Source organism: Neofelis nebulosa, chromosome 18 (assembly GCF_028018385.1).
Source record: "Neofelis nebulosa isolate mNeoNeb1 chromosome 18, mNeoNeb1.pri, whole genome shotgun sequence".
In the NCBI taxonomy this organism is placed as follows: domain Eukaryota; kingdom Metazoa; phylum Chordata; class Mammalia; order Carnivora; family Felidae; genus Neofelis; species Neofelis nebulosa.
The window spans coordinates 10591522-10618566 of NC_080799.1; the positions used below are offsets into that span (position 1 = coordinate 10591522).

The 27045-nt window shown below is 57.1% G+C and overlaps 1 protein-coding gene and 1 long non-coding RNA gene across 5 annotated transcripts in view; one reads left to right on the forward strand and one right to left on the reverse strand.

The window, feature by feature from the left end:
• LOC131500804 (uncharacterized) overlaps window positions 1–680 on the reverse strand; it is a 92328-nt gene extending 91648 nt beyond the window's left edge. Inside the window, exon 1 of the long non-coding RNA XR_009256470.1 lies at window positions 653–680. This is a non-coding gene — a long non-coding RNA (uncharacterized LOC131500804). The remainder of the gene's footprint in view (window positions 1–652) is intronic.
• The window catches only part of CLIP2 (CAP-Gly domain containing linker protein 2), a 75819-nt gene that overhangs the window by 42374 nt on the left and 6400 nt on the right, over window positions 1–27045 (forward strand). For 3 of the 4 annotated variants that reach the window (XM_058710271.1, XM_058710274.1, XM_058710273.1), the window contains 10 exons: window positions 5134–5258; window positions 6841–7054; window positions 8094–8291; window positions 9126–9229; window positions 10841–10901; window positions 16794–16898; window positions 18663–19598; window positions 21809–21866; window positions 25382–25465; window positions 26454–26610. In XM_058710271.1, the coding sequence (XP_058566254.1) occupies window positions 5134–5258; window positions 6841–7054; window positions 8094–8291; window positions 9126–9229; window positions 10841–10901; window positions 16794–16898; window positions 18663–19598; window positions 21809–21866; window positions 25382–25465; window positions 26454–26610 (2042 nt within the window). The remainder of the gene's footprint in view (window positions 1–5133; window positions 5259–6840; window positions 7055–8093; window positions 8292–9125; window positions 9230–10840; window positions 10902–16793; window positions 16899–18662; window positions 19599–21808; window positions 21867–25381; window positions 25466–26453; window positions 26611–27045) is intronic. The other variant, XM_058710272.1, reaches the window with a different exon arrangement.

A 27045-nucleotide genomic window follows, 5' to 3' on the forward strand; every position in this document is an offset into this window, starting at 1 on the left:
TCACATCAGCAGCTGTGGACACCGTCAGGGAGGGCCACCGAGGGGCCGCCTGCTTCTGTCCCCTCATCTCCCGAGAGCGACCCTTCTTCCCAGCCAGCCCTTCTTCCCACCAGTACCACCCCCTCCCCCCAACACAGCATCCCGGCAGGTGCTGGTCCGGCCTTGGCCGTGAGCCCCTCGCCGTGCTCTCAGCAGCCCTGTGACGTGGGCCCGGCGTGCCCCCCCCCCCCGCCCCTCCTCCTGATGGCAGAGCTGAGCTGGACGGCCCGGGGGCCCCGTTCTCTCGCCGTGTGGGTGCTACCCTGATCTGCGGCAGAGGCGTGCATTTGAAGTGAGTCACCAGTTTTGACTTCCTCAGAGGAAAGTCCCCGAGAAACTGATGAGCCTGGCCTGCCCACCAGCGTTGCTCTGGGAGACCTGGGATGCAGTTGGTGTTTGGCCCAAATAACCTGCGGGTGGAGCAAAGGGGAGGCTGGGGCCTGGCACGCGGTGGGGCCGGGTGCCAGGGAGTGTTCTCTTTTATTTATTCATTTTTTTTTTTTTAAGTTTACGCATTTGGAGAGAGAGAGAGCAGGTGAGAGACAGAATATCCCAAGCAGGCTCCCCAATGTCCAGCCCGATGCAGGGCTCGAACCCACAAACAGATCATGACCTGAGCCAAAATCGAGAGTCGGACGCTTAACCGGCTGAGCCACCCAGGCGCCCCTAAAGAGGGAGAATCTTGAACAGGCTCGGTGCGGAGCTCGATCCCCTGACCCTGGGATCATGCCCCGAGCCAAAATCAAGAGTCAGATGCTCAACTGACTAAGCCACCTAATCACATTTTCTATAAACCTAAAATTGCCTCCAAGACGTCTATTAACTTTTTTAAAGTAAAGAAGGATTATATCAAAAAAAGAGAGAGAGAAGAGGCTGATGTCCTCCATCTGGAGGGTGAGGCCTGCCACACCCGGGCTGGGGTCTCGGTGAGCAGAATCTCGGGGGTCGTCGGGGAGACCGGTGTCCCGAGGTTGTGCTGACCAGGGTGGGGCGGTCAGTGCCACACCGATCCCCTCTGGAAACTGCTCCATTGCCTCTGCCTTGCTCCCAGCTCGGGGAGGGTACCCACCTGGCTCCGTTGTGCTGTAGGAGGAGGAAGGGACAAGGAGAGGATTTGGGTCCGGAGGCAGCTGAGGACCAAGGGTGAGGCAGTACCCTCCCGGGCCGGGGAGGGTGGGTACTTGTAGCCACAGACCCCCGTCTGAGGGGAGCCTGGTAGCTGTGCCCCGTGAGGACCCAAGAAGCAAGAGAGAGAGGTCCAGCAGGCTTTTCCACTCCCTGACTACTCTGAACCTCAGTCTCTTCATCTAGGAGTGGAGTAATGCTGCACACTGCATAGCGCTGTGACGTTTAGAAATCGTGTCCTCGATGTGCCCGGCAGGCAGTCGGTGTGGGGGAGACGTTGGGAGTGGAGTGAGTTTTGATTAGCGAGCTGGTCCCTTTCAGGCACACGTGAGGCACACTTGGGGATGTCAGAGGAGGTAACATTTAGGTTCCGGCAGACACGGTGGATAAACACGCGTGTCTGCTTCCACTCTTCCCTGAACCTGCCTGAGAACGACAGGGAAGGGAGGTTTTTTTTTTTTTTTCTTTTAATGTTTATTTACCGTGTGTATGTATTTCATGTTTTGTTTATTTTTTAATGTTTGTTTTGAGAGAGAGAGAGCGCGTGCGCATGCACACACAAGCGAGCGAGGGGCAGAGGGAGAAGGAGACACAGAATCCGAAGCAGGCTCCGGGCTCTGAGCCGTCAGCGCAGAGCCCGAGGCGGGGCTCGAACTGGTGAACCGCGAGATCACGACCTGAGCTGAAGTTGGACGCTTAACCGACTGAGCCACCCAAGTGTCCCAAGCTATGCACATTTAAAAAAAATTTTTTTTTGATGTGTATTTACTTTTGAGAAGAGACAGGGAGCAAAGGGAGGGGCAGAGAGAGGGAGAGAGAATGAGAATCCCAAGCAGGCCCCGCACTCTCAGTGCAGAGCCGGACATGGGGCTCGATCCCGCAAACCAAGAGATCATGACTTGAGCTGAACTCAGGAGTCAGACGCTCAACCGACAGAACCGCCCATACGCCCCAATTCAATGAAATTTCTATCCTGATGGCTGACCCCCTCTCCCCGCTGGCGTCTTCTAGAACCCTCCTCAGGGTGAGCACAAGAAGCTTTTCTGGGGAAAGTGGCCAGTCCTCTAACAAATTAGAGAAGGTCCTACAGGCATTAGATCTGAACAGAACACCACTATGTACGTGAGTATGAATGTTCAGTGAACAAAAATGCTCTGGGAAAGCAAAAAAGTATGACACGTACAAGAAACTCCACAGAAGCATTAGAAGATCGATTTGAGGAGGCGCCTGGCTGGCTCAGTCAGTAGAGCATGCAGCTCTTGATTTTGGGGTCGTGAGTTCAAGTCCCACTTTGGGCATAGAGAGGACTTGTTAAAAAAAAAGATAAATTAGGGGCACCTGAGTGTCTCAGTCACTTAAGCACCTGACTTCGGCTCAGGTCCTGATCTCACGGTTTGTGGGTTCAAGCCCCACATTGGAGTCTGTGCTGACAGCTCGGAGCCTGGAGCCTGCTTCAGATTCTGTGTCTCCTTCTCTCTCTGCTCCGTCCCCACTCTCTCTCTCTCTCTCTCTCTCTCTCCCTCAAAAATAAATAAACATTAAAAAAATTTTTTTAAGAGATAAGTTTGAGGAAATCTCCCAGGAAGTAGAACGAAAAGACAGACGGAAACAGGAGAGAATATAATACCCTCAGAGAACCTTCCAGGTGATCCAGCTTCCAAATGTAGTGGTTCCAGAAAGGAAACAGGAAGAGGAGGGTAGAAGTCAAAGAAGGAATGCGAGAAAATTCCCCGGGATTGACAAGGGTTTCTTGGTTGAGAGGGCCCACGGGAGCCCAGGCAAGGGACGAGGCCCACACCCAACGCACCTCACCATGTGCCTGCACAGCCCTGAGACAGAGCAAGCTCTGCCCATTTCTGGAGTGGGCAGACAGGCTCGCCCGAAGGATCGGGACTCAGGTCGGCTTGGAACTTGTCAACAGCCACCCTGGAAACAGAGAGAGGGAGCTTCGAAAGGCTGGAGGAAGAGACCCAGCCCGACTCCTTCAACCGTGAGGGAAGCAAGAGAATTGGAAGCAGGCGTTCACACAACGACCTGTATGTGGATGTGCACGGCGCCTTGATTCACGGTGGTTTACTGGAACCACTGGAAACGACCCACGTGTCTTAAGAGCGGACGAACGGACGGACAAAATGGGACGGAACCTGTAGGCTGGAATTCATAAAAGGGAATGAAGTGCTTCCACGGATAGACGTGGGTGGACCTTGAAGACATGATGCCAAATGAAGGAAAACTAGACACAGAAGGTCACATGCTGATAATTCCACTTCTGGGAAGTGGCCAGAATAAGGCAATCTGTAGAAAAGAGTGGTTGCCAGGAGCTGGGGGTGGGGGTGGGGGTCTGCTTCTGGGCGCAGGGTTTCTTGGGGGGGGGGGGGGTGACGAAAATGTCCCGGGATCAGAAACATGATGGTTGCGAATGTACTAAAAAGCCCCAGGGCTCTGCACTTTATAGTGGTCAAAGGGGTGAATTTTATGCTATGGGAATTTTACCTCAATTAAGCAAAAGTGAGGCTAGAGTAAAAATTATTGTCCATTATGCAAAGGCTCCAATAGGTTATTTCTTCATGTGCTTTTTTTTTTTTTTCAAATGTTTATTTATTTTTGAGACAGAGAGAGACAGAGCATGAATGGGGGAGGGGCAGAGAGAGAGGGAGACACAGAATGTGAAGCAGACTCCAGGCTCTGAGCTGTGAGCACAGAGCCTGACGCGGGGCTCGAACTCACGGACCATGAGATCATGATCTGAGCCGAAGTCAGATGCTTAACCGACTGAGCCGCCCAGGCACCCCATCCCCAAAACTTAACTTCTAATAGCATACTGTTGACCGGAAGCCTTACCAATAACATGAGCAGTCAATTAACACGTATTTTGTATATTCCATGCATTACGTATTGTATTCTCACACTCAAATAAGGTAGAGGAAAAATGTTATTAAGAAAGTCATAAGGAAAATACATTTTTACAGTACTGTACCGTTTTTATATAAAGAAAAGAAAATCCTCACGTCAGTGGACCCACACAGCTCAAACCCATGATGTATATAACTTTAATTGTTAAAAATTTAGACTTTTTGAGAGTAATGTTTTTAAAATATTTATTTATTTTGGGGTGGGGAAGGAGACAGAGAATCCCAAGCAGTCTCCTCACTGTCAGTGCACAGCCCCATGCAGGCCTCGAAATGGTGAACCGTGAGATCATGACCTGAGCAGAAATCGGGAGTCAGATGCTTAACTGACTGAGCCCCCCAGGTGTCCCTAGAGTAATATTCATACTTACTGGCCTGTTCTGTGAGTTTGTTTTTAAAAAAAATTTTTTTTTAATGTTTCTTTATCTTTTGAGAGAGACAGAGACAGAATGCAAGTGGGTTAGGGGCAGAGAGAAAGGGAGACACAGAATCCGAAGCCAGGCTCCAGGCTCCAGGCTCCGAGCTGTCAGCCCAGAGCCCGACGCGGGGCTCGAACCCACAGGCTGCGAGATCATGACCTGAGCCGAAGTCGGACGCCCAACTGACTGAGCCACACAGCAGCCAACCATCATTTAACCATTTTTTAAGGATAACGTTTATCGAGACGTTAGGTATTGATAATGGTATTGCCAGACAGCACACATTCAGTGCTTAATCCTCAGGAAGGGGGGAAAATAACTAACTAACTAACTAACTAACTAACTTTTTGGAGGCGACGATGCTGAAGCTCAGAGAGGCTAGGCAACTTGCCCAAGCTCACACAGCGTGTAAGTGGCAGCGTTTCAGGGCACGTCGGTCTGTCTCCAGAGCCCTTGCACAGGACAGCCCTGGGAAGCTCTGGTTTTACCCGTATCCCTCGCTGCTGTCCTCGGGCCCCTCCTCCTCCTCACCCCCTCTTCCTTCTCCCCTGCACACTGGAAGGGAGAGGGGAGATGAGCCTGGCCATCCCTGCCTGTGCCCGCTGCGTCCTCTGGACCTGAGTGTCTCTGTGCGCCAACAGGTCGGCGGGACGAAGACGGGTGTGGTGCGGTACGTGGGGGAGACAGACTTTGCCAAGGGCGAGTGGTGCGGTGTGGAGCTGGACGAGCCCCTCGGGAAGAACGATGGGGCGGTGGCGGGCACCAGGTATGGCGGGCTTCCCCCGGGGGAGTCTGGGAGGGGGCTGCTCTTCCGGGGGTGGGTGGGTGCAAGGGCTGGGGCATCGGAGGAGGTCAGCATTGAGGGTAGCTGTGGGTACCCTCATTGTGGGTAGCTGGGCCACTCACCACGGTATAGATGTTGCCAGCTTCCTTCTGCCTGAGGCAGGCGCTGTGAAAAGCACCCCCATTTTACAGGTGAGAGAACAGAGGCCAGAGAGGTCATTGCTCAAGGTCGCACAGAGTCACGGGCAAGTGCTAAGTGGGTCATTGGTTCTGTGTTTCCTCTTCCATGCCACACGTGGGGTAGGAGCCCTAGAAAAGAGGAGGCGGTTCCTGCCTTCCGGGAGTTCCCCTGGGTGATACAGGAAATAATCCGATACTGGCCCGTGTCCAGCAGCTATGAGTGGGGTCACCACTGGGTTCCAGGTCCCTTGCTGTCCCTGTTTAGAGCTGACTGCCTGTTCTGCTGGGTCAAGAGGGTCTAAGGCTGGGGCTGGGGGTGTGATGTTCTGGGTGAGCAGTGTGTGGCAGGGGCGTGGGGCTAAGGCCCAGTGGCCCAAGAGCCTGTGTTGGCTGTCCCGAGGCTAGCTTGTGTGGCCCAGGGGAGGCTGTGACAGCTCTGAAAAGGAGTGGCCAAGGTGGTGCGGGGCAAGCTGCCAGGGGAGGAACCATACTTGAACCAGGTCTTGAAGGGAAGTAGGGTTTTGTTTTTGGAATGGCTTGAGGAAGATCTGCTCTATCGGGCGGGGGTGGGGGGGGGGAGGACAGTCCCAGCAAAGACCTGCATATAGGAAGAGGCGGGATGGGGTGGCAGTTTCGAGGAGAGTCAGAAACTGGACAGCACCAGCTCCCTGGTCCCATGTGGAATCTGTGCCCAGGAAGGTTCTGGGAGAAGACAATCCAGAGTTTCCGGGACAACACCTGGCCTTCCTGTTCTCAAGATGGATGTTTCCACTCACTCTTGCTCTCAGAATTCAGGGCCAGGTTGGGAGCCTCAGCCCCCACCTCCAAGGCATCTCCTTCAGGCTTTTGTTGCTCTGTGCTGGGAGCATTGTGCACACAGGGCCAGTGGCGTTCCTTGGGGCTGGGGTAGCCCAGGGGCAGTCATGAGAGTGGGGCTGTAGATGTGGCTGGGGGGGGGGGGCACTGAATGGTGTGAGGGAGCCAAACCCAGAAGACTGGGGGGTCCTGTCCTGGCTTTGCCACTTAACCAGCTGGGTGACTTCAGGCAAGTTACTTAACCTCTCTGAGCCTAAATCTCCTCATCTGTGAAATGTGGATAACAGTAGACTGGTTGGGGGATTGAAAATAGCACTCATGTAAAGGGACTGGCACAGAGTGGGTGCTCAATAATTCCCCTCCCCTCCAAAATATGCCCACTGGCTACTTATGGCTGCAGAGAATCTCAGACTATACTCACTGTTATTCCATTTCTGGGAGTCCCATCCATTGGTCGTGGGGTGAGGGTGCTGGGACCCCCAAGGCCAAACCTCTCTGCTCAGGTAGGCTAGGGGTGGCTCCAGGCTGTGGGACCATGACGGCAGTGTGTGTCTGTCCTGCCTCCCCAGGTACTTCCAATGCCCGCCCAAGTTTGGCCTCTTCGCCCCCATCCACAAGGTAATACGCATCGGCTTCCCGTCCACCAGCCCTGCCAAGGCCAAGAAGACCAAGCGCATGGCCATGGGTGTCTCGGCACTGACCCACAGCCCCAGCAGTTCTTCCATCAGCTCCGTCAGTTCGGTGGCCTCCTCTGTGGGGGGCCGGCCCAGCCGCAGTGGACTGGTGAGGGTGGAGCCGGGGAGGGTTAACCTGGTGTGTGTGTGTGGGGGGGGGGGGATTGGGACAGAAGGAGCCAGGTGAGCCAGTGACCCCTGACTTGCTCCTGCTCTGGTTCCAAGTATTCCTCTGTGAGTTTGGTTTTTTGCTTTTTGTTTTTTGTTTTATGTTTATTTATTTATTTTTGAGAGAGAGAGAGAGAGAGCAGGAACACAAGTGAGGGAGGGGAAGAGAGAGATTGAAACAGAAAATCCTAAACTGGCTCCAAGCTGTCAACACAGAGCCCGATGCAGGGCTCGAACTCACAAACCGTGAGATCATGACCTGAGCCAAAATCAAGAGTTAGACACTTAACCGACCGAGCCACCCAGGCGCCCCATCCCTCTGTGGGGTTTTTGAACAAAGATGAAAGCTTAGGGGTGTCTGACTGTCTCAGTAGTGTATGTATCCCTTGATCTTAGGGTCATGAGTTCAAGCCCTACATTGGGCGTAGAAAAAGAAAAAGAAAAAAAAGATGAAAGTCCATATCTTTTAATAGAGAAGATTGATCCATTTACATTTATTGTTATTTTTGTGTTACTGATTTATCAGTAGCCTAACCCCTTTCCTGGGAGTTAAGGAGGATCATACGGGTACAGGACAAGTGATATGGGTAGAGGGTAGGCAATACAGGTGCAGAGCAGGGAGTCGAAAGGTTGCCACAGTCACCCTGGGTGAGGGGAGAAGGTGAGGCTGCCCTACTGGACAGAGGGTCTTCTGTGCAAGCCCAGTCTAGGTTGGGGGTCTAGGATGTCTCCAGAGCATGCAATCCAGGTGAGGGAGGCCACCATGAGGCAGAACCCAGGTGCCGTGACTGTCAGAGGCCGTGACTCTCCTGAGATTTGGGGAGCGTTCCTTGGATCTCAAACATCACGATTCCCCCCTGCGTAGATTGTCTAGGGCACTGGCAGGGAGGAGCAGGACCCTGGGAGTTGAGGTGCTCCAGCTGTCGTCTGGATGGTACTCCAGATCCCTGAGTCCTGCCTGCACCCACGCCTTCCTGCAGCTCACGGAGACCTCTTCGCGTTATGCCCGCAAGATATCGGGCACAACTGCCTTGCAAGAGGCGCTGAAGGAGAAGCAGCAGCACATCGAGCAGCTGCTGGCTGAGCGGGACCTGGAGCGGGCCGAGGTGGCCAAGGCCACGAGCCACATCTGTGAAGTGGAGAAGGAGATCGCCCTGCTCAAGGCCCAGCATGAGCAGGTAGCTGGGCTGGCGGGGCGGTGGGGGCACCCAGAGGGCGCCAGCAGCCTCCCCAGGCCAGTTCTGTGAGTCACCCTCATGCAGAGAGAACTAGGGGTGTGCGGAGGAGACGAAGACCCCTCCTCCTCCTGATGGATCCAGAACCTGGGTATATCGTGCTCTTTCTGACTTGCTATAGCGGGAGCGTTTTCTGGGTCATGGAAAATTCTTCCCTGTTTGAACGGCTGTGTTCCCATCCATCATGGGGCGTGTCCTTACCGACGCAGCCCGTCCCTGTAGTTGTTCAGGTTATTCCCAATTACTCACTTTGTCTGAATATACTCGTCTACACGTTTTTTGTCTACAACCGTCCACGTTCCAGATCGTGCCCTGAAGTAGCTCCATGTGCTGGATTTCAGGGAGGCGAGCCCTCGCCCGTAACCTTGAGTCTCCTGCTGTCCAGTGTTTCCTCTTCCCTGATGTAGATGTTTGTCTCCTGCGTGAGAGATCCTTCCTGGGTCCCCGTCCCCGTCCGGATCCTGGCTCACCCCACCCTCAAGCGCTGGAATCATTAAGGCCAGGCTCACCTGCGGGCTGTCACAGAGGCCTTTAGCAGACAGCGGAGTCTTAGACCCTTAGGTGTTGAGGGACATGGAGGGGATTGGGGACCGGTGGGCCAGAGGCTGACCTCTGCCATGCCCGGCACTCAGCCGGGCCCTCCTCCCTCGAAGCTTGGCCCACGGTCTGTGCCTGGCCAGCTGGCAGGGGCGTGGTGGTGGCGGGAGTGGCCTCTGCCACCTGGAGCCTGGTTCCGGGAGGAGGCTGACCCCGTCCTGGCCCTGGCTCGGGGCCCAGTATGTTGCAGAAGCAGAGGAGAAGCTGCAGCGGGCCCGGCTGCTCGTGGAGAGTGTGCGGAAGGAGAAGGCAGACCTGTCCAACCAGCTAGAGGAGGAGAGAAGGTGTGTGCCACCCCTGCCCTGGTCCCGGGGGGCACTTCTCTGGGCCTTGTTAGCGATGGCCAGGCGGAGCCCGGGCTCAGGACCTCCGCCACACCCTGGCTGCGTCACCCCGACCAGTGGCGTGAGCCCCGCGGGCCTGCCCCTCATCTGCAAAGTGGGGTGATGATCCCCATCTCTGCAGGCTGGAGGGAAGTGCCCCGCCTGGGAGTCACCACGCACCACGTCCATCCGCTGCCCTCCATCCAGACTCGGGGGGGGGGGGTTGCCGAACTAGGGGTTCTCCCATGCCCCAGACCGGTTCACATCGTGGAGCACCCCTCTGGGCTGTGTGCTGTGTGTTCGGCTCCCAGCTCCTCTGCGTCTGGAGACTGAGGCTCAGAGAAGCACCGTGTTTTGAGGTGTCAGCCCCCTGCTGAGCACTTTCCCTGGTCCCAGGACTCTCTCAATCCTACCACGAGCCCAGGAGGCAGGTATTGCCCCCGTGTCACAGATGAAAACACTGAGGCTCAGAGCAGGCGAGGGATTCGCCTGAGGCCACTGGCCTGCTGGTGATGATGTGGTTCTTTCCCTCCTGCCTCAGTGACGAGCCGGGACTGTGGTTCCCTCGGTGTAGGGCCTCTGGCCTGACTTGATCCTGGGTCACCCGATGGGACAGAGCTGACAGGGGACAGGGCTTCTCTCAGCCCAGGGCTTCTGTCTCCTGGCTGATATTCAGATTTCTGTGGCTCCCTCCGCTCCCCCACGCCTCAGGCAGCCCCCACCCTCAGCCCTCGCCTTGGGTCTGGGTTTGGGCTTTCAGCCGAGGCCTGTGAGCCACAGGCTGTTGTTACGGTCTGACTTGGAGAGAGAAGAGTTTATTTATATCTGCCTGAGACTGTTCTCGGGGCCCACACATCTGGTTCCCATGGCGACACGCCTGATGCTGACAAATAAAAACTTGAAGATGCCCCGGGGGTTGTGTTCAGGGCCCTATACCTGCTGGGTGACCTTGGGCAGGTCTCTTGCCCTTTCTGGGCCCCATCTCCTCACCCGTATGCCGGGAGCTGTCAGGAGGCCCCGGGAAGAGCAGCTTGGTGAGCTGTTACCGTGTCCGTGTCTCCCCTGTGCTGTCTTGGCGTGTGGGTGGGTGAATGTGTCTCCCGGAGGGTCCCTGCCAATGCCCGCAGCGGGGCAGTGGGGGCCCTCATCACGGAGCAGCCCTGGCCGATTTTGAAGGGAGGGGATGAGAATGAGGTCGGCAGGTGAAGAAACCCCCCCCCCCCTTCCCTCTGTCCCCGCAGACTGGTCTGTTCGGTAGGCAGTGAGGTTCCCAGCACCAATGTGCTTCAATTTACAGCCTGTTCTGCCTCCCGGTCCCACCACCACCCTAGGGAGGAAGGACGTTGGCTTCCACGCCCCCATTTTAGAGAGGCCGGCGGCCTCTGAGTAGAGCACACGGTGGGAATTTGGGAGGCCCGGAGCTTTCCAGGAGGCTCTGCCCCCATCAGCCATGACCCTGGGACAGTGCCTTCTGCGGGGTCTGAGCACCTGGTGGCCTCGCCCATCTCTGCCGTCACTGGGCGAAGCCCACCGCTCTGGGCGACGTGCGCTCAGCCCCGTCTCCCCCTGCAGGAAGGTGGAGGATCTGCAGTTCCGAGTGGAGGAGGAATCCATCACCAAGGGAGACCTGGAGGTAATGGCCAGAGGACCGCCCCTCCCCGCCTCGCTCCGCAACCCCGGCCCAGCCCTCGCAGGGCAGATGGTCCTGAGGTCCAGGCAGCAACTCTGGCCCCTTGGGAGGGGGCTGGGGGCATGTGGGGGGAGAAACCCAGGAGGGTCCCCTGGGAGAATGGGGAGGGGGCAGGTCACAAGAGACTTGGGTGTCAGAGGCGGGATGGCTCAGCTCCAGGAGCCCCAGAGGGGCCGTGGTTCCTTTTGTTTTGCACCTGGGCGGGATGAACTGAGTATCCCCAGGATGAGGCCTGAGGACATAGTGGCTGGACTCCCCTGTCCCTTCTTTGTTGGACAATAGTCCTAAAAGGTATCCCTTGGGTTCTTGGATTCCAGGTGAAACTTTGGCTGGGGTAGCTTGCTGTTGAGTCACAGAACTTGTAGATGGCCAGACAGCCTCAGAAAGCCAAAGGTTGTCACCCAGGCACGGGGCAAGGCAGCAGTCCCTGGGACCAGGACCCAGGACTCCTGGTTCCTGAGCTCAGCCCATAAGGATGACCAGTGATGGCACCTGAGTTACAACTGCTGGACGGGTGGTCTGGGCAGAGGTGAACCTTCCGCCCTCCATTCCACACCCTCCTGAGCTGAGGGACGGGGGATGCTCCCATCAGTCAGTAAACGTCCCCCGCCCCCCCAGCTCTCCTCACCATGCTGTGTGGAGACCTCGGGGCTCACGAGGCCACAGTTGGGCAGGCAGGAATGGCTCACTGCTGTGGTCCTCCCTGCTCCCTGGGAGGCAACAAGGGACAAGGGCTCCTGGAGCTGTCAGATGGGGCAGGGGACAGTGATTCAGTCCTCCCCACGCTGGCCGGGCCCTAACTGACCTTGGACAGCCTCTTCCCTTCCTGGGCCTCAGTTTGCTCATCGGGAGGGACATGTGTGATCTGTGTAGGGTCACTGCCAGCTGCCCCTCTGGGAGCAGATTTTGTTGCCTGAGCCTTTTTAAAGGATGGATGTCGGGGTGCAGCCCCAGTGTAGGGGCCCCAGCCTGGCGTTAGGACGATCTGTTGTACGTCTCCCTCTTAGCCAAGGGGACCCGGTCGCGTGGTTGCATCTAGCTGGCTTTCCTGCTGGGCAGCTGCCCTCTTGCAGGAGTTGGGATGGGCTTCTGGCAAAAGCGCCCATGGTTGCAAGGGACAGAGACCCCTCCTCACTTTGAAGGCTACAGAGAAGTGTCACCAGCAGTTCAAGGACGCAAAGCAAGAAATAGCCTCAGGAGCCAAGCCAAGCCCTTTCCTTCTCTGCTCAGGGACTTCCCTCTTCTCTTGCTTGACTCGTGCTCAGGCTGCACGTCTGTGTGTGTCTCTCTCTCTCACTGTGTGACTCCTGGCCACCCTCCCTTCAGCCGATCCTACAGCTCCAAGCGGGGGACACAGGGAGAGACAGGAATAGACGGCAACAGTCAGCCCAAGGGGCACTGGAGTCGCCTTGCTGCTGCTTTTGTTATGATCACATTCGTGACGACCATAACACAAATGGTCCCAACGTCCCACTCATCCCCACCCATCTTAAGAGTCAAAAATAAAACCCAGAACATTCCTGCGAACTCCTGGTCTCCCTCCAGCTGTCACCCCCTCTCTCTGCTTGTCCCCCTCCTGGCCTCACTCCCCAGTTCCAGCCTCTTAGCCTCCTTCCTGATCGAAATGTTGGCCTGTCCAAGGGTCCGTTCGCCCCTTGGTCTGCGCTGCCCCTGAGACCTTCCAGTCCGTGCCAGTCTGTGTCCTCTGTGAGCCCGTGATACCTCTGGTCTCCCCCCGAGCTCCACACCGGCGTGCCTACTGGCCATCTCCGCCAGGAGCAGGGGGCGACCGCCGCCTGCAGCATTTTCCTGGGGCGGCTGTGACAAATGACCGCAACTCGGTGGCTGAAAACAACGCAGACTTACTCTCTCACTGTTCTGGAAGCCAGCAGTCTGAAATCAAGGGATTGGCAGGCTTGGCTTCCCTCGGAGGCTCTGAGGGAGAATCTGTTCCGTGCCTCACTCCCAGCTCTGGTAGGGTCACTGGCAGCCCTCGACGTTCCTCGGCTTGTGACCGCATCACTGTCTCTGTCACTGCATGGCCCTCGTCCCTGCGTGTTCCCGTGTCTCTGGCTCGGCCCTTCTTATAAGGACACCAGTCCCTGGGTTTGGGGCCAACTTAGATCCAGGATGACTTCTTCTTCACTAACCACGTGCGGGAAGACCTTCCAAACAGAGTGCCATTCTGAGGTTCCGGGTGAATGTGAGATGTGGGGGGACGACGTTCAACCCAGTAGAGCGTCCCAAACGTGCCGTGTGTTCCTGCCCCCCACGCCCTCCGATACCCAGCTCAGCAGTTGGGCCCACGGCTGATTCGTCTTGAATCTTCTCTTTCCCTCATCTCTCTGTCAAAAAGTCCTCTTGACCTTGACCTTGCTTCTGAAATTAATCTTCTTCCCCACGGCCACCTACCCGGGCCAGGCCACAGCACCTCGCCTCGGACATGTGCACCAACCCCGACTTGACACTTATGTCTCCTCCCGTGTTCTTCCACTGCCCATTCTCCACGCTGAAGCCAGACACCCTAGCTTGTTAAGTTTTTTTTTTAATGTTCATTTATTTGTTTTGAGAGAGAGCATGAGCGGGGAGGGGGAGAGAGAGAGAGAGAGAGGGAGAGAGAGAGAGAGAGAGAGAGAGAGAACCCCAAGCAGGCTCCGCGCTGTCGGCACAGAGTCCGATGTGGGGCTCGAACTCACGGACCGTGAGATCATGACCTGAGCCGAAATCAAGAGTCTGACGCTCAACCAACTGAGCCGCCCAGGTGCCGCTACAGCCTTTCGATTTTTAACGGTGGGAAAGTTTGAACCTACATAAGTAGGTTCATTCGCCCGTCAGCGGGCTTCAGTGATTATCAACTCACGGCCAGTCTTAACCCTAGCTACCCCCACCCCCAGCCCTCTCTCGTGTTATTTTTAAAGCAGACCGCAGATATCTGTCCAAATCTCTTGAAAAGGTAGACCAGACCCTGCCCCTTCCCTGCTCACCCGTCCGGATCCACAGCCCCAGATAAGCCGAGGCTCTTCCAGGGTGGCCCAGAGAAGACGCTTGGACCCAGGCCTTGTGCACCTGTGCTCCAGGCACCGAGCTGCTCTGACGCCCCCAGCTCTGCCTCTGAGCTTCTCTGTGTGCTGGCTCCTGCTTCTTCTTCAGGCCTCGCCTCTCATTGTATCTCAGAGAGGCCACCTCTGCCTCTCTGCTCTTCTCTCCGTCCCCCGCGCCCCCTGCCCGGTGCCTTGTCCGTAGCACTGCATTGTTTGCATCTTTCCCCGCGATGGGCGCCCTGCAGGGGCCGGGACCCTTTCTGTCTCGCTCACCCTTATGTCCCCGCTGCCACAACAGGTCAGGAGCGCGGGCAAGTGCTTCTCCCAGGGTGGCGACCCCAGGCCACGGGCTGTGGACGTGTCTCATGGTTCTGGAACAGATCTTTGCCACCTTGCATCAGGGAAATGTGCGTACCACTCCCTGCTGCCTCCTGAGTGGGGACGTCGGGTAGCCGCCTTAGACGTGACCTTCTTGGGGTTTGGTGGTGGTGGTTTAATCATCCAGGGGTCTCGTGTTACGATTTTGCTAGTTACTTTTCACTTGCATGGGAAGCGCACGGTAACACTAAGGGCCGGGCTTAGGAACTCAGAATCCTCTTTGTTGATTTGTGCTGTGTGAGACCTCAGAGAAGGTCACGAGCGGTGATGTGTGCCTTTGGCCTTCGGGAGCCCCCAGGGCAGGTGGGGAATCTGCTCCCCCCACTAAAGAACGTTTCCAGGCCTCGGTCACCCGAGGGGTACCCCAGGGCGGTGGCTCTGTGCCTCGCAAAGGTGCGGACACAGGGTCTGCAAGGGGAAGATGAGCTACAAGTCGGGCGTAGGTAAGGCTTGGCTGAGCTCCCGGATTCGAGTTGCGGCAGGAAGTGGGGGTCCCCGACTCCAGGACCCTCCTTCGATGGCCTGTGTTGCTGCTAGAAATCTGTGTCTCCCCTCCATGGAGTGAGGCCGGCTCAGGGGAAAAGACACCAGTCCTGACATCTGGGGCGTCTGAGTTCTGGGCCTGCCAGAGTTGTGTGATTCTGCACCCGGGGCTCTGACTCTGGAGTCGCCGCTCCCTCCTGTGACACGGGGAGACAGCTGAGACGCCCCTTATGCGGGGGTTGGGTTCTAAAGTTAGCGCACCAGACAAAAGTCGCAGCCACCCCTGCACCGCCTCGCGCAGCTTGACCGTAGCTTTACGACCATCGACTCCAGGGGACCCGCGAGTGACAAGCAGGAACGTGGTGGCCTCGCTCCTCCCACCCTGCCCGGTGTCCCCAGAGCAGATGGAAGACCAGGTCCTTCACCCCACCTAAAATCTAGCCTCTAAGGCTATTTTCCGCCCTCCGGGGTCCGGTGGTTGCGTTTATCTTAAACAAGCATCTGAAGCAATTACACTGGACCCTCCTGTGCCTCCATGGAGACCCCAACCCGCAGACCAGGAGTCTAGAAGTTGGGAAAGTGGTTGATGGGGCTGGGTGGGGGGGGTGTGGGGAGTCCTGTTGGGAGCACCAAGTAAAGCTGCCTTGAAATGTGGAGCTGCGGGCTCTTTCTTGCCCATGGGGCCACCAGGCATGCGCCACCTAGCGTGGGTCCCGGGCAGAGTGGCGGTGCCCAGCCTCTGTGGGAGAGGAGGGTGGGCGCGAGGCCCCGGAGACACCACGGTCAGCCTGTAATTTCCTGGAAGAGACGGAGCGTGGCTGCTCGTGAGCGCTGTGGCCTGCCGCCCTCTTTGAGAGAGAGAGAGTAGAGTACTTTTTCACTTGTTCCTTTAGGAAAACTGGCAGGCATAAGATCACAGGCCAGAGGACGTTAACATCTCTCTAGCTCTGTATGAATGGCAAGCGTGTTTCTCAGATGGGTTTACACTGTCCCCGTCACCCTTGCCAGAGACGGGCATGTGTGTGGCTAAGTCCCGCCTCGTCGGAATGGCCACACAGATTGGCCTTAAACTGCTTCTCCTGGATGGGGGAGGCTGAGGAGGACTCTCTGGCTTCTCCCCATCATGAACTTGGGTCTCCAGTTTGCCCCAGGGGCCCTGGAGCCGGCACCCTTGGCCCCTGCCACCCTCGCAGATCTGTTAGAGGAAACCCAAATGCCAGGCTGGATGCCCTGAGAACGTCGGGCTTCGTTGGCCTGTGAAGCTAGGACAAAAGCATTCTGGTGCTTTTGGGAGACCGGGCCTCCTCCGCGGGGCCCCCGGGGGGGGGGGGGGGCGGGGCACTGACCCTCCGGGCTCTGGGCAGGGCAGCGGGAAGCAGGGCCTTGCAAGGGGGGTAGACAGATTTTTTTAAAACCTTCCCATTGGATTGGTTCTTATACTTTCAACTCAGGCCCCCGGGGCCAGGAGTCCTGGGCTCATTTGCTGACACATCCATCCTGAGGGCCTCCTGTGTGCAGGATCCTGTGCCTAAAATGAGCAGTAGCCCGATGGGGAGCGCGAGGAGGCTGGGGCCCCTCCCCAGAGCGGCCAGGGGAAGGACCGACCACCTGGGGAGCACGGCAGGAACCGCGGGGCCCTCTTGCCACCCTCTCCAGGGGCGGGGTGGCTGGGGCGGGGTTGCGGCAGCCCCGCCTCTGCCATTAAACCCACCCAGCCCGGTCCCCTCCCCAGACCTCCTCTGTCCCGGAGCCACCCTCTCTCCTTGACCCGCTCTCCTGTCTTGTTCACCGAAGATGACGCCGCCTCTCTCTCTCTCTCCCTCTCTCTCTCTCTCTCTCTCTCTCTCTCTCTCTTTCTCTCTCTTCCTCTGGCTTCCTCTGCCCTGTACTCCTCTCCCCTGGCCCGCCTCCCCACCCGCCCCGGGTGGACCAGACCCAGACGCAGCTGGAGCACGCGCGCATTGGGGAGCTGGAACAGAGGCTGCTGCTGGAGAAGGCGCAGGCCGAGCGTCTGCTCCGGGAACTAGCCGACAACAGGGTAACGCCGCCCTCCGGCCCCATCACGCCTCCTTCGGCTTCTCTGTTTTATTATTTTCTCTGTCTTTGGCTGCTTTCCTCATTGTTTTGCCTTCTGAGCCCCTTCTAGGAGGGAAGTCGAGGCTTGGGAACCCTTCCACCCCATTGCCACGTGACGCCCATTGGGGAGCGGGGGGTCTTGATTGTCCGGGACTTCGGGCCCCGGCTCAGCTCAGGGTCCCACTGGCTGGGAATGTCCTGTGAGACCCCGCCCCCCTCCCCCCCCCCCCCCCCCCCCGCCCCATGCACTGCCACAACAAGGCTTTGTCATGTTCAGAAATGGGGTGCCTCTCGGGAACGTCCTGCCCCTTATATGGGGCACCTCCCTTCTCCCTGGGCTGGGGAGGCTGAGGAAGGCGGGTGGTCAGGGGGCTGCAGACCGAAGTTTCTCTAGCCTAGGGTTTTTTTGTTTTTTTTTTAATGTTTATTTATTTTTGAGCGAGAGAGGATCCAAAGCAGGCTCTTTCTTCACTGACAGCAGTGAGCCTGATGTAGGGCTCGAACTCACGCACCTTGAGATCATGGCCTGAGCTGAAGCTTAACCGCTTAATCGACTGAGCCACCTGGGCACCCCCTAGGGGATCTTAACTATGGTTGCAGGGGGGGCCAGCCAGAAGGACCTGGGGCTTTTGGGGAGTGGGGATGTCCACAGGGCGTGAGGTTCTGTGTCAGACCCAGGGTGGGGCTGGTGAGATACAGCAGACTAGGGAAGTGTCTGCTGGAGCAAGGGGGAGGTCCTGCCAAGGCCCAGGTCCGGGTTCTGGGCCCCGCTGGCCCCTCGGTGCCCACCATACCTTTCCCGGGGCCGGGCCCCCTGTGCAGGTACCCATGTCCAAACAGCTGGCCAGCCCAGCCCAGCTGCGGTTCTGGCAGCGAAGCTAAACAGCCAGCTAGCGGTGATTAGTTCAAACCATCTGAGCAGGGAGGGCTGTGGGGCGAGCCACGGTCGGTTTCTGCAGGCCCGCCCCGGCACGTGAGTGCGTGCGTGTGTCGGGGGGAGTCTGGAGACACACACGGGTCCCTTTGCACACCCTGGTCGTTGCTGGGTGACCGTACGTGCTCGTGTGGTACACACACGTGTGCGCGGAGGCTCTGCCTGCAGAAACTGACCCAGTCACGTTGACAGGCTGGAGCCCCCCACACTGAGGCGCCTTGATCTAGGGTTCAGCCTGATTATAAAAACAAAAGCAGATTTATTGAACTACAGGTCAGCTTCAGAAACAGTTTTAAGTTAGCGGAAGACTTGAAATGTGTCGATGAACGTACTGTTTCCAAATCCGTGACCACTGTCGTGATCCAGATGGGTTTTTGGAAGACGCAGCCTCTGGTCTCAGTTTTCCGTCAGGAGGTGGGTCTGGGAGCATTAACTTTGTACCGCCTCAATTAAACCAGACCCTTCTCTGGCCAGCCCCTCCGCGAATCGACCCATCCGGCTGCCGGATAATGCAAAATTCCCTCCTAAAGAAAGCCAGAGCCTCCGACAAGTGGTTTCTTTTAACCACTGATGTGTCCCAAGCCGCCAGGGGCAGCGGGGACCATCCCGTCCTGGAATCACAGGGCGGCAAGCCCAGGGAGTCCTTCCGGAGGCCGGGCCGCCCAGGCGGGGCGGGCGCCCTTCCCCTCCACACGAGCCTGCCCCGCGGGGCCGGGGCCCGCCCTTGCTCCGGCCACGGCCCCTTGCCCTCCCGCCGGCCCGCTGACCTCGGTCTCCCTCTCTGCCCGGTAGCTGACCACGGTGGCCGAGAAGTCGCGCGTGCTGCAGCTGGAAGAGGAGCTGAGCCTTCGGCGCGGCGAGATCCAGGAGCTCCAGCAATGTCTGCTGCACTCGGGCCCGCCACCCGCCGGCCACCCCGAGGCCGCCGAGACCCTGCGGCTGCGCGAGCGGCTGCTGTCGGCCAGCAAGGAGCACCAGAGGGAGAGCGGCGTGCTGCGGGACAAATACGAGAAGGCCCTGCGGGCCTGCCAGGCGGAGGTGGAGAAGCTGCGGGCGGCCAACGAGAGGTACGCACAGGAGGTGGTGGACCTCAAGGCCAAGGTGCGGCAGGCCACCAGCGAGAACATGGGGCTCATGGACAACTGGAAGTCCAAGCTGGACTCGCTGGCCTCGGACCACCAGAAGTCCCTGGAGGACCTCAAGGCCACCCTGAACTCGGGCCCGGGGGCCCAGCAGAAGGAGATTGGGGAGCTGAAGGCCGTGATGGAGGGCATCAAGATGGAGCACCAGCTGGAGCTGGGCAACCTGCGAGCCAAGCACGACATCGAGACCGCCGTGCACGTCAAGGAGAAGGAGGGGCTGCGGCAGAAGCTGCAGGAGGCCCAGGAGGAGCTGGCGGGGCTGCGGCAGCACTGGCAGGCCCAGCTGGAGGCGCAGGCCAGCCAGCACCGGCTGGAGCTGCAGGAGGCCCAGGACCAGCGCCGCGACGCCGAGCTGCGGGTGCACGAGCTGGAGAAGCTGGACGCGGAGTACCGGGGCCAGGCGCAGGCCATCGAGTTCCTCAAGGAGCAGATCTCCCTGGCCGAGAAGAAGATGCTGGACCACGAGCTGCTCCAGCGGTCGGAAGCCCAGAGCAAGCAGGAGGCCGAGAGGCTGCGGGAGAGGCTTCTGGTTGCCGAAAACAGACTGCAGGCCGTGGAGTCCTTGCGCTCATCCCAGCACGGCAACGTAGGCGGCCGCCTCTCCTGCCGGGCGGGGGGGGCGGGGGGGCGGGGGGGGCGGGGGGAACCCCCACAGTCACGGGGGCCCCGGTGTTGGCCGGCCCCCTCTTCCCAGCCAGGCCCGGGCGAGAACGGAGGGCACCTCTCGTGCCTCCATCAGTAGTGCAGGGTGACCGTGGGGACCCGAGGTGGTCTGAGCTGACCTGGCCGGGTCCCCGCAGCCCAGCCCCAGGCCTGCAGAGATGCGTACCCCAGCACAGAGCACAGGCTTCCTCCCGATCCCCGGGTCTCTGCGTCTCCCACACGTGTCCTACTGCGCAGGCTCCCGGCCCTCCCCCAGGAGCCAGCAGCCGGGAGCTCCGTGGGGCTGGAGCTCTGCTTGTCCCCGGGGGGGGGTGTCCCGTCTCCCACCCTAATGCCGACCCAGGTGACCTGAGCTGCGGGTGGCTCCCTCTCGCCAGTCCTAATGAGCCCGAGCAGCTGTCCAGCGGCCACAGTGTGGGGGCCTCCAGAGTGGGCGCTGGGAGGTGGAGGGGGGTCAGGACCGACGTTGCCTTTTCTCACCTTAACTCTTGCTAGGTCAGCGTTCGCTCTGTTGCACAGATGAGCAAACCAAGGCTGAGACGGAGAAACTTTCCCAGGGTTTCCCGCCCACCAGAGGCAGAGGTCAAGTCCAGCCCCACAGCTGGAGGCCAACAAAGGGTGCCCAGGATGACAAAAGTCAAACCCTACCCGAAGGACAGCTGGCAGCATGGTCATTGCCTTCATACGGGCCCTGGGGCTTCGCGAGTTTCTGATTCCCCTTGTGCCTTTGAACTAGAAGTTAGCGTTCCAGCAATAAGGAAGTGTTGGGGAGTTTCAAGGAACAGGATACCTCTTTCGTAAAAGGAGCCCTGCCTGCATGATGCCTTGTCCTCCCAGGGTGGCAGCCTTTTCTGCCCCCTTTCTCCCAGGGAGGGACTGTTTTAGCAAGTGCTGTCCCAGGATCCTGGGCAGAGCGAAAAGGAACAGTCTCTGAGTAGCTTGTGTGCAAATGGCCTCACTGCCTTCTCAGAGCAGGGGTAGTCAGGCCTGGGACCCCAGCAACTGGACTCCTGTAGCAGAGGAGGTTTTAGACTGCTGTGGTTCCAGAGGACAGCCCCTTCCTCTCTCTCGGTCACAGACCTTAGCCCAAGGAGTGGGCGGTGATCTCAGCAAGGCCCTTCTCTTCATTTCCACACACCGGGGGCCTTGGCCAGGACCCACATGACTCCCAGATGCAGAGGTTTCAGTGCAGAGACAATGGGCTGAGACTTAAAAAGGGGCTTGGGATGTATGAGCAGAAGTATGAGCGGCAGGTTGATGGAGGTGACTGCCTGCTCAGCTCTGGGCCGGTCTGATCCGCAGTGTTAGACTGGCAGACAGCATGCTCAGAGGAGAGCCTGCTTGGGCAGGAGGCTGAAAACTTTTTTCCAAGAAGCCGTGGGGAGCCTGTTAATGTTTGCCATTCAGATTTTTTTTTTTTTCTTAATTGATCTTTTCTTCTTTGGTTTCTGGGTTTATTATTATTATTATTATTATTTTTTCAACGTTTTTTATTTATTTTTGGGACAGAGAGAGACAGAGCATGAACGGGGGAGGGGCAGAGAGAGAGGGAGACACAGAATCGGAAGCAGGCTCCAGGCTCCGAGCCATCAGCCCAGAGCCTGACGCGGGGCTCGAACTCACGGACCGCGAGATCGTGACCTGGCTGAAGTCGGACGCTTAACCGACTGCGCCACCCAGGCGCCCCTCTGGGTTTATTATTAAAAAGTAGTAGCATTTATTAAAGTTCCTCGGGAGCTGGCCCCGGGGCGTGCTCTGCGTTCGTTCGCAGCCCTCGGACAGCCGATGCTTCTTTTACGGGTGGAAACCAAGGCTGGGATTTTGCCTCTGGAAGATGATGGAAACAGACTTCCAGGACTAATCTCTGTGGGCGTCCCAGGGAAGGAGACATGTGTTTAATATAACAGACGTTTTCAACAAAGGAAGGAGTGGGAGGTGTTCACACGGAAGCTGCACAAACAGCCTTCGGGGGCGCTGGGGGCAGGCGGGGGTCCTCTCTTGTCAGGAAGGCAGGACCGAGAACATCCTTGCCACTGTACCAAGTCCCTGAGAGCCCCCCTGTGTAGGGGTGAGGTGGGCCGGCTGGGGCAGGGGCAGGGGCCAAGCATCCCTCTTACCAGAGCCTTCTTTCAGATGATCGAGTCCAACGACATTTCAGGGGAGAAGGTCAGGATGAAGGAGACTGTGGAGGGTGAGTGGCTGCTGGGCTGGGTGGGGCCCTGGGCTTTTTGTTTGACGTCATCTGCCCGCCCTCTGCTCACCGCCTCCCCCCACCCCTGTCCCCCCTCCGCATTGCCGGAGTTCCCTCCCTAAAGGCACCCCGTTGGCCAACCTCAGTTTACTTTCCAGACACGTTTATGCACATCCAAACCCGTAAGTACCGGATGGTACCACGCCTCCCTGCTGTCCAGCCCCCCTTTCTCCTTTCCATTTAATGATGCCGCATCTTGGAGGCCGTTCTTATCAACGGTTTCCAGTCTATTGTAACCACTGCTTCAGTGAATTACCTTCCCCTCTTTGGGGCTCCAACGGGTTTAACTCCCAAACGCTGTGGTTCAAAGTGTGTTTCCCCACGAGCCTCACCGCCAACAAGCTTCATCAGACTTTGTGACCTTTGCCAGTCCGAGTGGTTCTCCCGTGAGATAACTTCACCTTGCCTCTCTCTTACTGTGAGCGAAGCTTCCTTTCCAGTTCCACTTGGCGTCTTTTGCCCATGTTGTTCCTCACGGGTGGTTCATCTTTCTGTTGATTTTTACAAACTAGGTACGACATTGCAAACATTCCTTCCCCATTTGTGGTTTGTCTTTGGACTTTTCTCAGGGTCGTATGTGCCGTGCGGATTTGTTTCAAATCGTTCTTTTCTGGGGCACCTGGGTGGCTCAGTCAGTTAAGCTGCTGACTCTTGATTTCGGTCCAGGTCACGATCCCAGGGTCGTGAGATTGAGCCCTACATCAGGCTCTGTGCTGGGTGTGCAGCCTGCTTAAGATTCTCTCCCTTTCCCTCTGCCTCTCCCCTGCTCACGTGTGCACATGGGCTCTCTCTCTCTTTCTCTCTCTCTCTCTCTCTCGTCTCTCAAAAAATAAAATAATAAAAAGGGGCACATGGGTGGCTCAGCCAGTTAAATGTCTGACTTTGGCTCAGGTCATGCTCTTGTGGTTCGTGAGTTCATGCCCCGCTTTGGGCTCTGTGCTGACAGCTCAGAGCCTGAAGCCTGCTTCAAAATCTTTCTCTCTCTCTCTCTCTCTCTCTCTCTCTCTCTGCGCCCTCCCCGCCCCACCCCCCACTTGCACTCACTCTCTCTCTCAAAAATAAATGAACGTTAAAAATTTTTTTAATACATAAATCATTTAAAAGTCAATCTTTTTTTTTTTTTTGGCTTTTGGGCTTCTCATTTTTAAACTGTATCCCATGTTTTCTTCTTTCTCTGCTCAAATCTCTGGTCCACCTAGAATTCATCCTTCTATAAGGTGCGAAGGAGGAACCATTTTTCCCTCCCAAAAGGGTACCTGTTTGTCCTATTACCAGTTTTGAAAAACTCGTTTCAAGCTCTCCACTGATTCGAATTACTAATCTTACCACCTTCAAATTCCTTTATATAACTGACTTTATTTCTGGACCTTCTATTCCATTAGTAACCTGTCTGTTCGTGGGCCAGTTCTATAACGTTTTAATTATTGAAGCTTTATTTATATCGTAATGACTGCAAGCCTAGCCTTTCCCGCTCTGCTTTTTCAAAATTTTTTGCCTGTTCTTTTTTTTTTTTTTTTAAAGTTGGTGCAACATTAACATAGAATTAACTGTTTTAAAGTGAGCAATTCAGGGGCGCCTGGGTGGCTCAGTCGGTTGAGCGTCCGACTTCAGCCAGGTCACGATCTCGCGGTCCGTGAGTTCGAGCCCCGCGTCAGGCTCTGGGCTGATGGCTCGGAGCCTGGAGCCTGTTTCCGATTCTGTGTCTCCCTCTCTCTCTGCCCCTCCCCTGTTCATGCTCTGTCTCTCTCTGTCCCAAAAATAAATAAAAAACGTTGAAAAAAAAAAAAATTAAAAAAAATAAAATAAAATAAAGTGAGCAATTCAGTGGGCATTCGGTACATTCACGGTCTTGTGCGACCACTACCTCTGTCTAGTTCCAAATCATTCTCATCTCCGCAGAAGGAAATCCCATACCCGTTATCAGTCACTCCCCAGCCTCGGACAACCACTAGTCTGCTTTCTGTCTGGATTTGCCCATTCTGGATATCGACATAAATGGCATCCCGAGACACCCGGGTGGCTCCGTCAGTTAAGCGGCCGACGTTGGCTCAGGTCACGATCTCACCGTCCGTGAGTTCGAGCCCCGCGTCGGGCTCTGTGCTGACAGCTCAGAGCCCGGAGCCTGCTTCGGATTCTGTGTCTTCCTCTCTTTCTGCTTCTCCCCTGCTCACGCTCTGTCTCTGTCTCAAAGTAATAAGTAAGCATTAAAAAAACTTTAGAAGGCATCCTACAATATGTGGCTTTTTATGTCTGGCTGCTTTTACTTAGCATACTGTATTCCAGGTTCATTCCTGCTTACGGCTGAATAATATGCCGTCATACGCTCCACTTTTTATCCATCCGCCTGTTGGTGGACGTTTGGTCTGTTTCCACCCTTTGGCTATTGTGAGTCGCGTTGCTGTAAGCACAAATGTGTAGGTGCTTTGCAAGCTCCTGTTTCCAGTTCTTTGGGGGGTGTGCACCTTCGAGTTGCTAGGTCATATGGCATCTCTGTGTTTAACGCCTTGAAGAAGTGTTTGCCAGACTCTCTTGGCTAGTCTTGCTTATTGTCCAGGTGACTTTAGAATCAGCTAGTCTGGGGGCCCCTGGGGTGGCTCAGTCAGACATCCCACTCTTGATTTCAGCTCAGGTCATGATCTCACGGTTCGCGAGATAAAGCCCCGTGTCAGGCTCTGTGCTGACAGCCTGGAGCCTGCTTGGGATTCTCGGTCTCCCTCTCTCTCTCTGCCCCTCCCCCACTCGTGCCCTCTCTGTCTCTCGCTCTCTCTCAAAATAAATAAATAAGCTTTAAAACAAAAATAGAGGGGCGCCTGAGTGGCTCAGTCGGTTGGGCGTCCGACTTCAGCTCAGGTCACGATCTCACGGTCCATGAGTTCGAGCCCCGCATCGGGCTCTGGGCTGATGGCTCAGAGCCTGGAGCCTGCTTCCGATTCTGTGTCTCCCTCTCTCTCTGCCCCTCCCCCGTTCATGCTCTCTCTCTGTCTCAAAAATAAATAAACATTAAAAAAAATTTAAAAAAAAACAAAAATAGAATCAGCTGATTTAGTTCCATAAGAACTAAAATCGTATTGGTATTTATATTGGCATTACATTACATTTATAAAGTAGCGTACAGAAATGTAATGTTTCTTGTGCTTTCCATAGATTATCTTTTTTAGCACTGCTCTGAGGCTATCCAGTATTCGAACCCACACAACTGGGTGACACGGGTACCAGGACCCCAATTTCTCACTCGAGGAAACTGAGACTCTGAGAGTTAAGTGGCCCGAGACCACACAGTGTTGGAGTCTCTTACCCAGAGCGGGTTACCCGGAGAGAGGGCTGGTGTGGGGGAGCGTTTGGACCCTGGAGGCCAGCTCTGGCCTCGTTTTAGGGTTCTTGCGGGAAGGCCACCCCCTCCGCCCCTGCACCTGGAACACTGCAGACAGACCCCTTGTCTCTCCCTTCTCCCCTAGGCCTGCAGGACAAGCTGAACAAAAGGGACAAAGAGGTGGTAGCCTTGATGTCCCAAACCGAGATGCTCAGGGCCCAAGTAAGTGGTAAGTCTCCTTCCTGCAGGGCAGGTGCGGGGGGCTTTCACGGGGGGGGGGGGGGGGGTGCCTCAGCCAGTCGGGCGTGGAGTGGGTTGGCTCCTGGGTCAGGGCGCCCTCTCCCGTTCTGCCCTGAGAGGGCACCATGGGCCAGTCCACCCGCACTGGGTTTCCACCTGAGCCGTGGTGAGAGGGCCGGTGTGGCCCCCACAGTGTCCATGAGACCATGAAGGACCCCGGCCGGCCTCTTCCCCCGGAGCCAGTTCTCTGTGTTCTCTCAGTGAGCTCCACCAGGTGGCTCTCTGGTCTTGAGGACCATTTCACGGGTGACAAAGATAGAGTAGCTGCTGTCCCCGGTGCCATTCTAGCTGGAAATACCAGGATTTCAGATTCCGGGGGAAGGGTGCCGGCCGCGGCAGGGGACGAGACACAGAGGACACGAGGACAGAGGGGGAGCCTGGGGAGAGGCAGGGGTCTGGAATTGGTGACTTCGTGAACCGGCCCTGCTTCTCCCACCAGAACGCCAGTGCTGGTGTCCACGAGACCGCCCCCCTCCTGGGGAATGGTTCCCACCCCCCACTTCTGTCCAGTTCCCACCACGTTCACGTGGCCTCATTGGTCCCGGCCAAGGTCAGCTGACCTCAGACCCCTCCAAGGAAGGCTAAGGTGAAGAGTTTGCTTTCCCTCGTCCAGGACACGGTCGTAAGCGCCCGGGTCCTGTCTCGGGCAGGGCGGACCGCTCCCCCGGCCCCGAAGGGCCTGCGCTGCTGTGCTTGGGGCCGTGGCCTGCTTTGTGCAGCTGCCCTCTCGGCCCCTTGCTGCCCGGCTCTGCAGGACGAGAGAGACCCTCTCAGTGGAGTGTGTGGAGTCGTTGTGGTCCCCCCGAGAAACCCGGCTCCCTGCCCGGGGCCTTCGCCACCCCCCCTCCCCCCCGGGTGGGACAGATTCCCATGGCGATCCTGCCCCTCTCTCTGCTTTCCCTGCCGGCCGACCTCAGCACTGGAGGCCAAGTGCAAGGCGGGAGAGAAGAAGGCGGAAACCCTCCAGAAGGAGAAGCGGCGCCTGGAGGCTGAGCTGGAAGCCGTGTCCCAGAAGACCCACGACGCCTCGGGCCAGCTGGTCCTCATCAGCCAGGAGCTGCTCAGGAAGGAGCGGTGAGTTAGCCGTGGGCGCTGTGGTCCCGTCGGGCCCCGACCCTGGCGCCCCTCCACCTGCCTGAGAGGCAGGGCAGGGGCGGGGCGTGAGGGACAGGTGGCTGGCAATGGCCAGCGCCCGCCGTAGTCCCCCGCCGAGCTCAGATGCAGCCTCGGAATCCTTCTCGACACGGATCTCCAGGCGGCAGAGCCTGGAGGCAAGATGAGTGGTTCCCAAACTTCTTGGTCCCCGCACCAAGTCACCAAGTGACTTCAGCACTTCAAGGTCATGAGGGTTCCCCCACAGGTTCTGCTTATTTCTTCTGTATTTGCCATGTTATCAATTCAAGCAGAAATTTTAAAATATTTCTTAATCCATTTAAAAATCACAACAAGCTGGGGTGCCTGGGGAGATGAAGCGCCCGACCCTTGGTTTCGGCGCAGGTCGTGATCTCA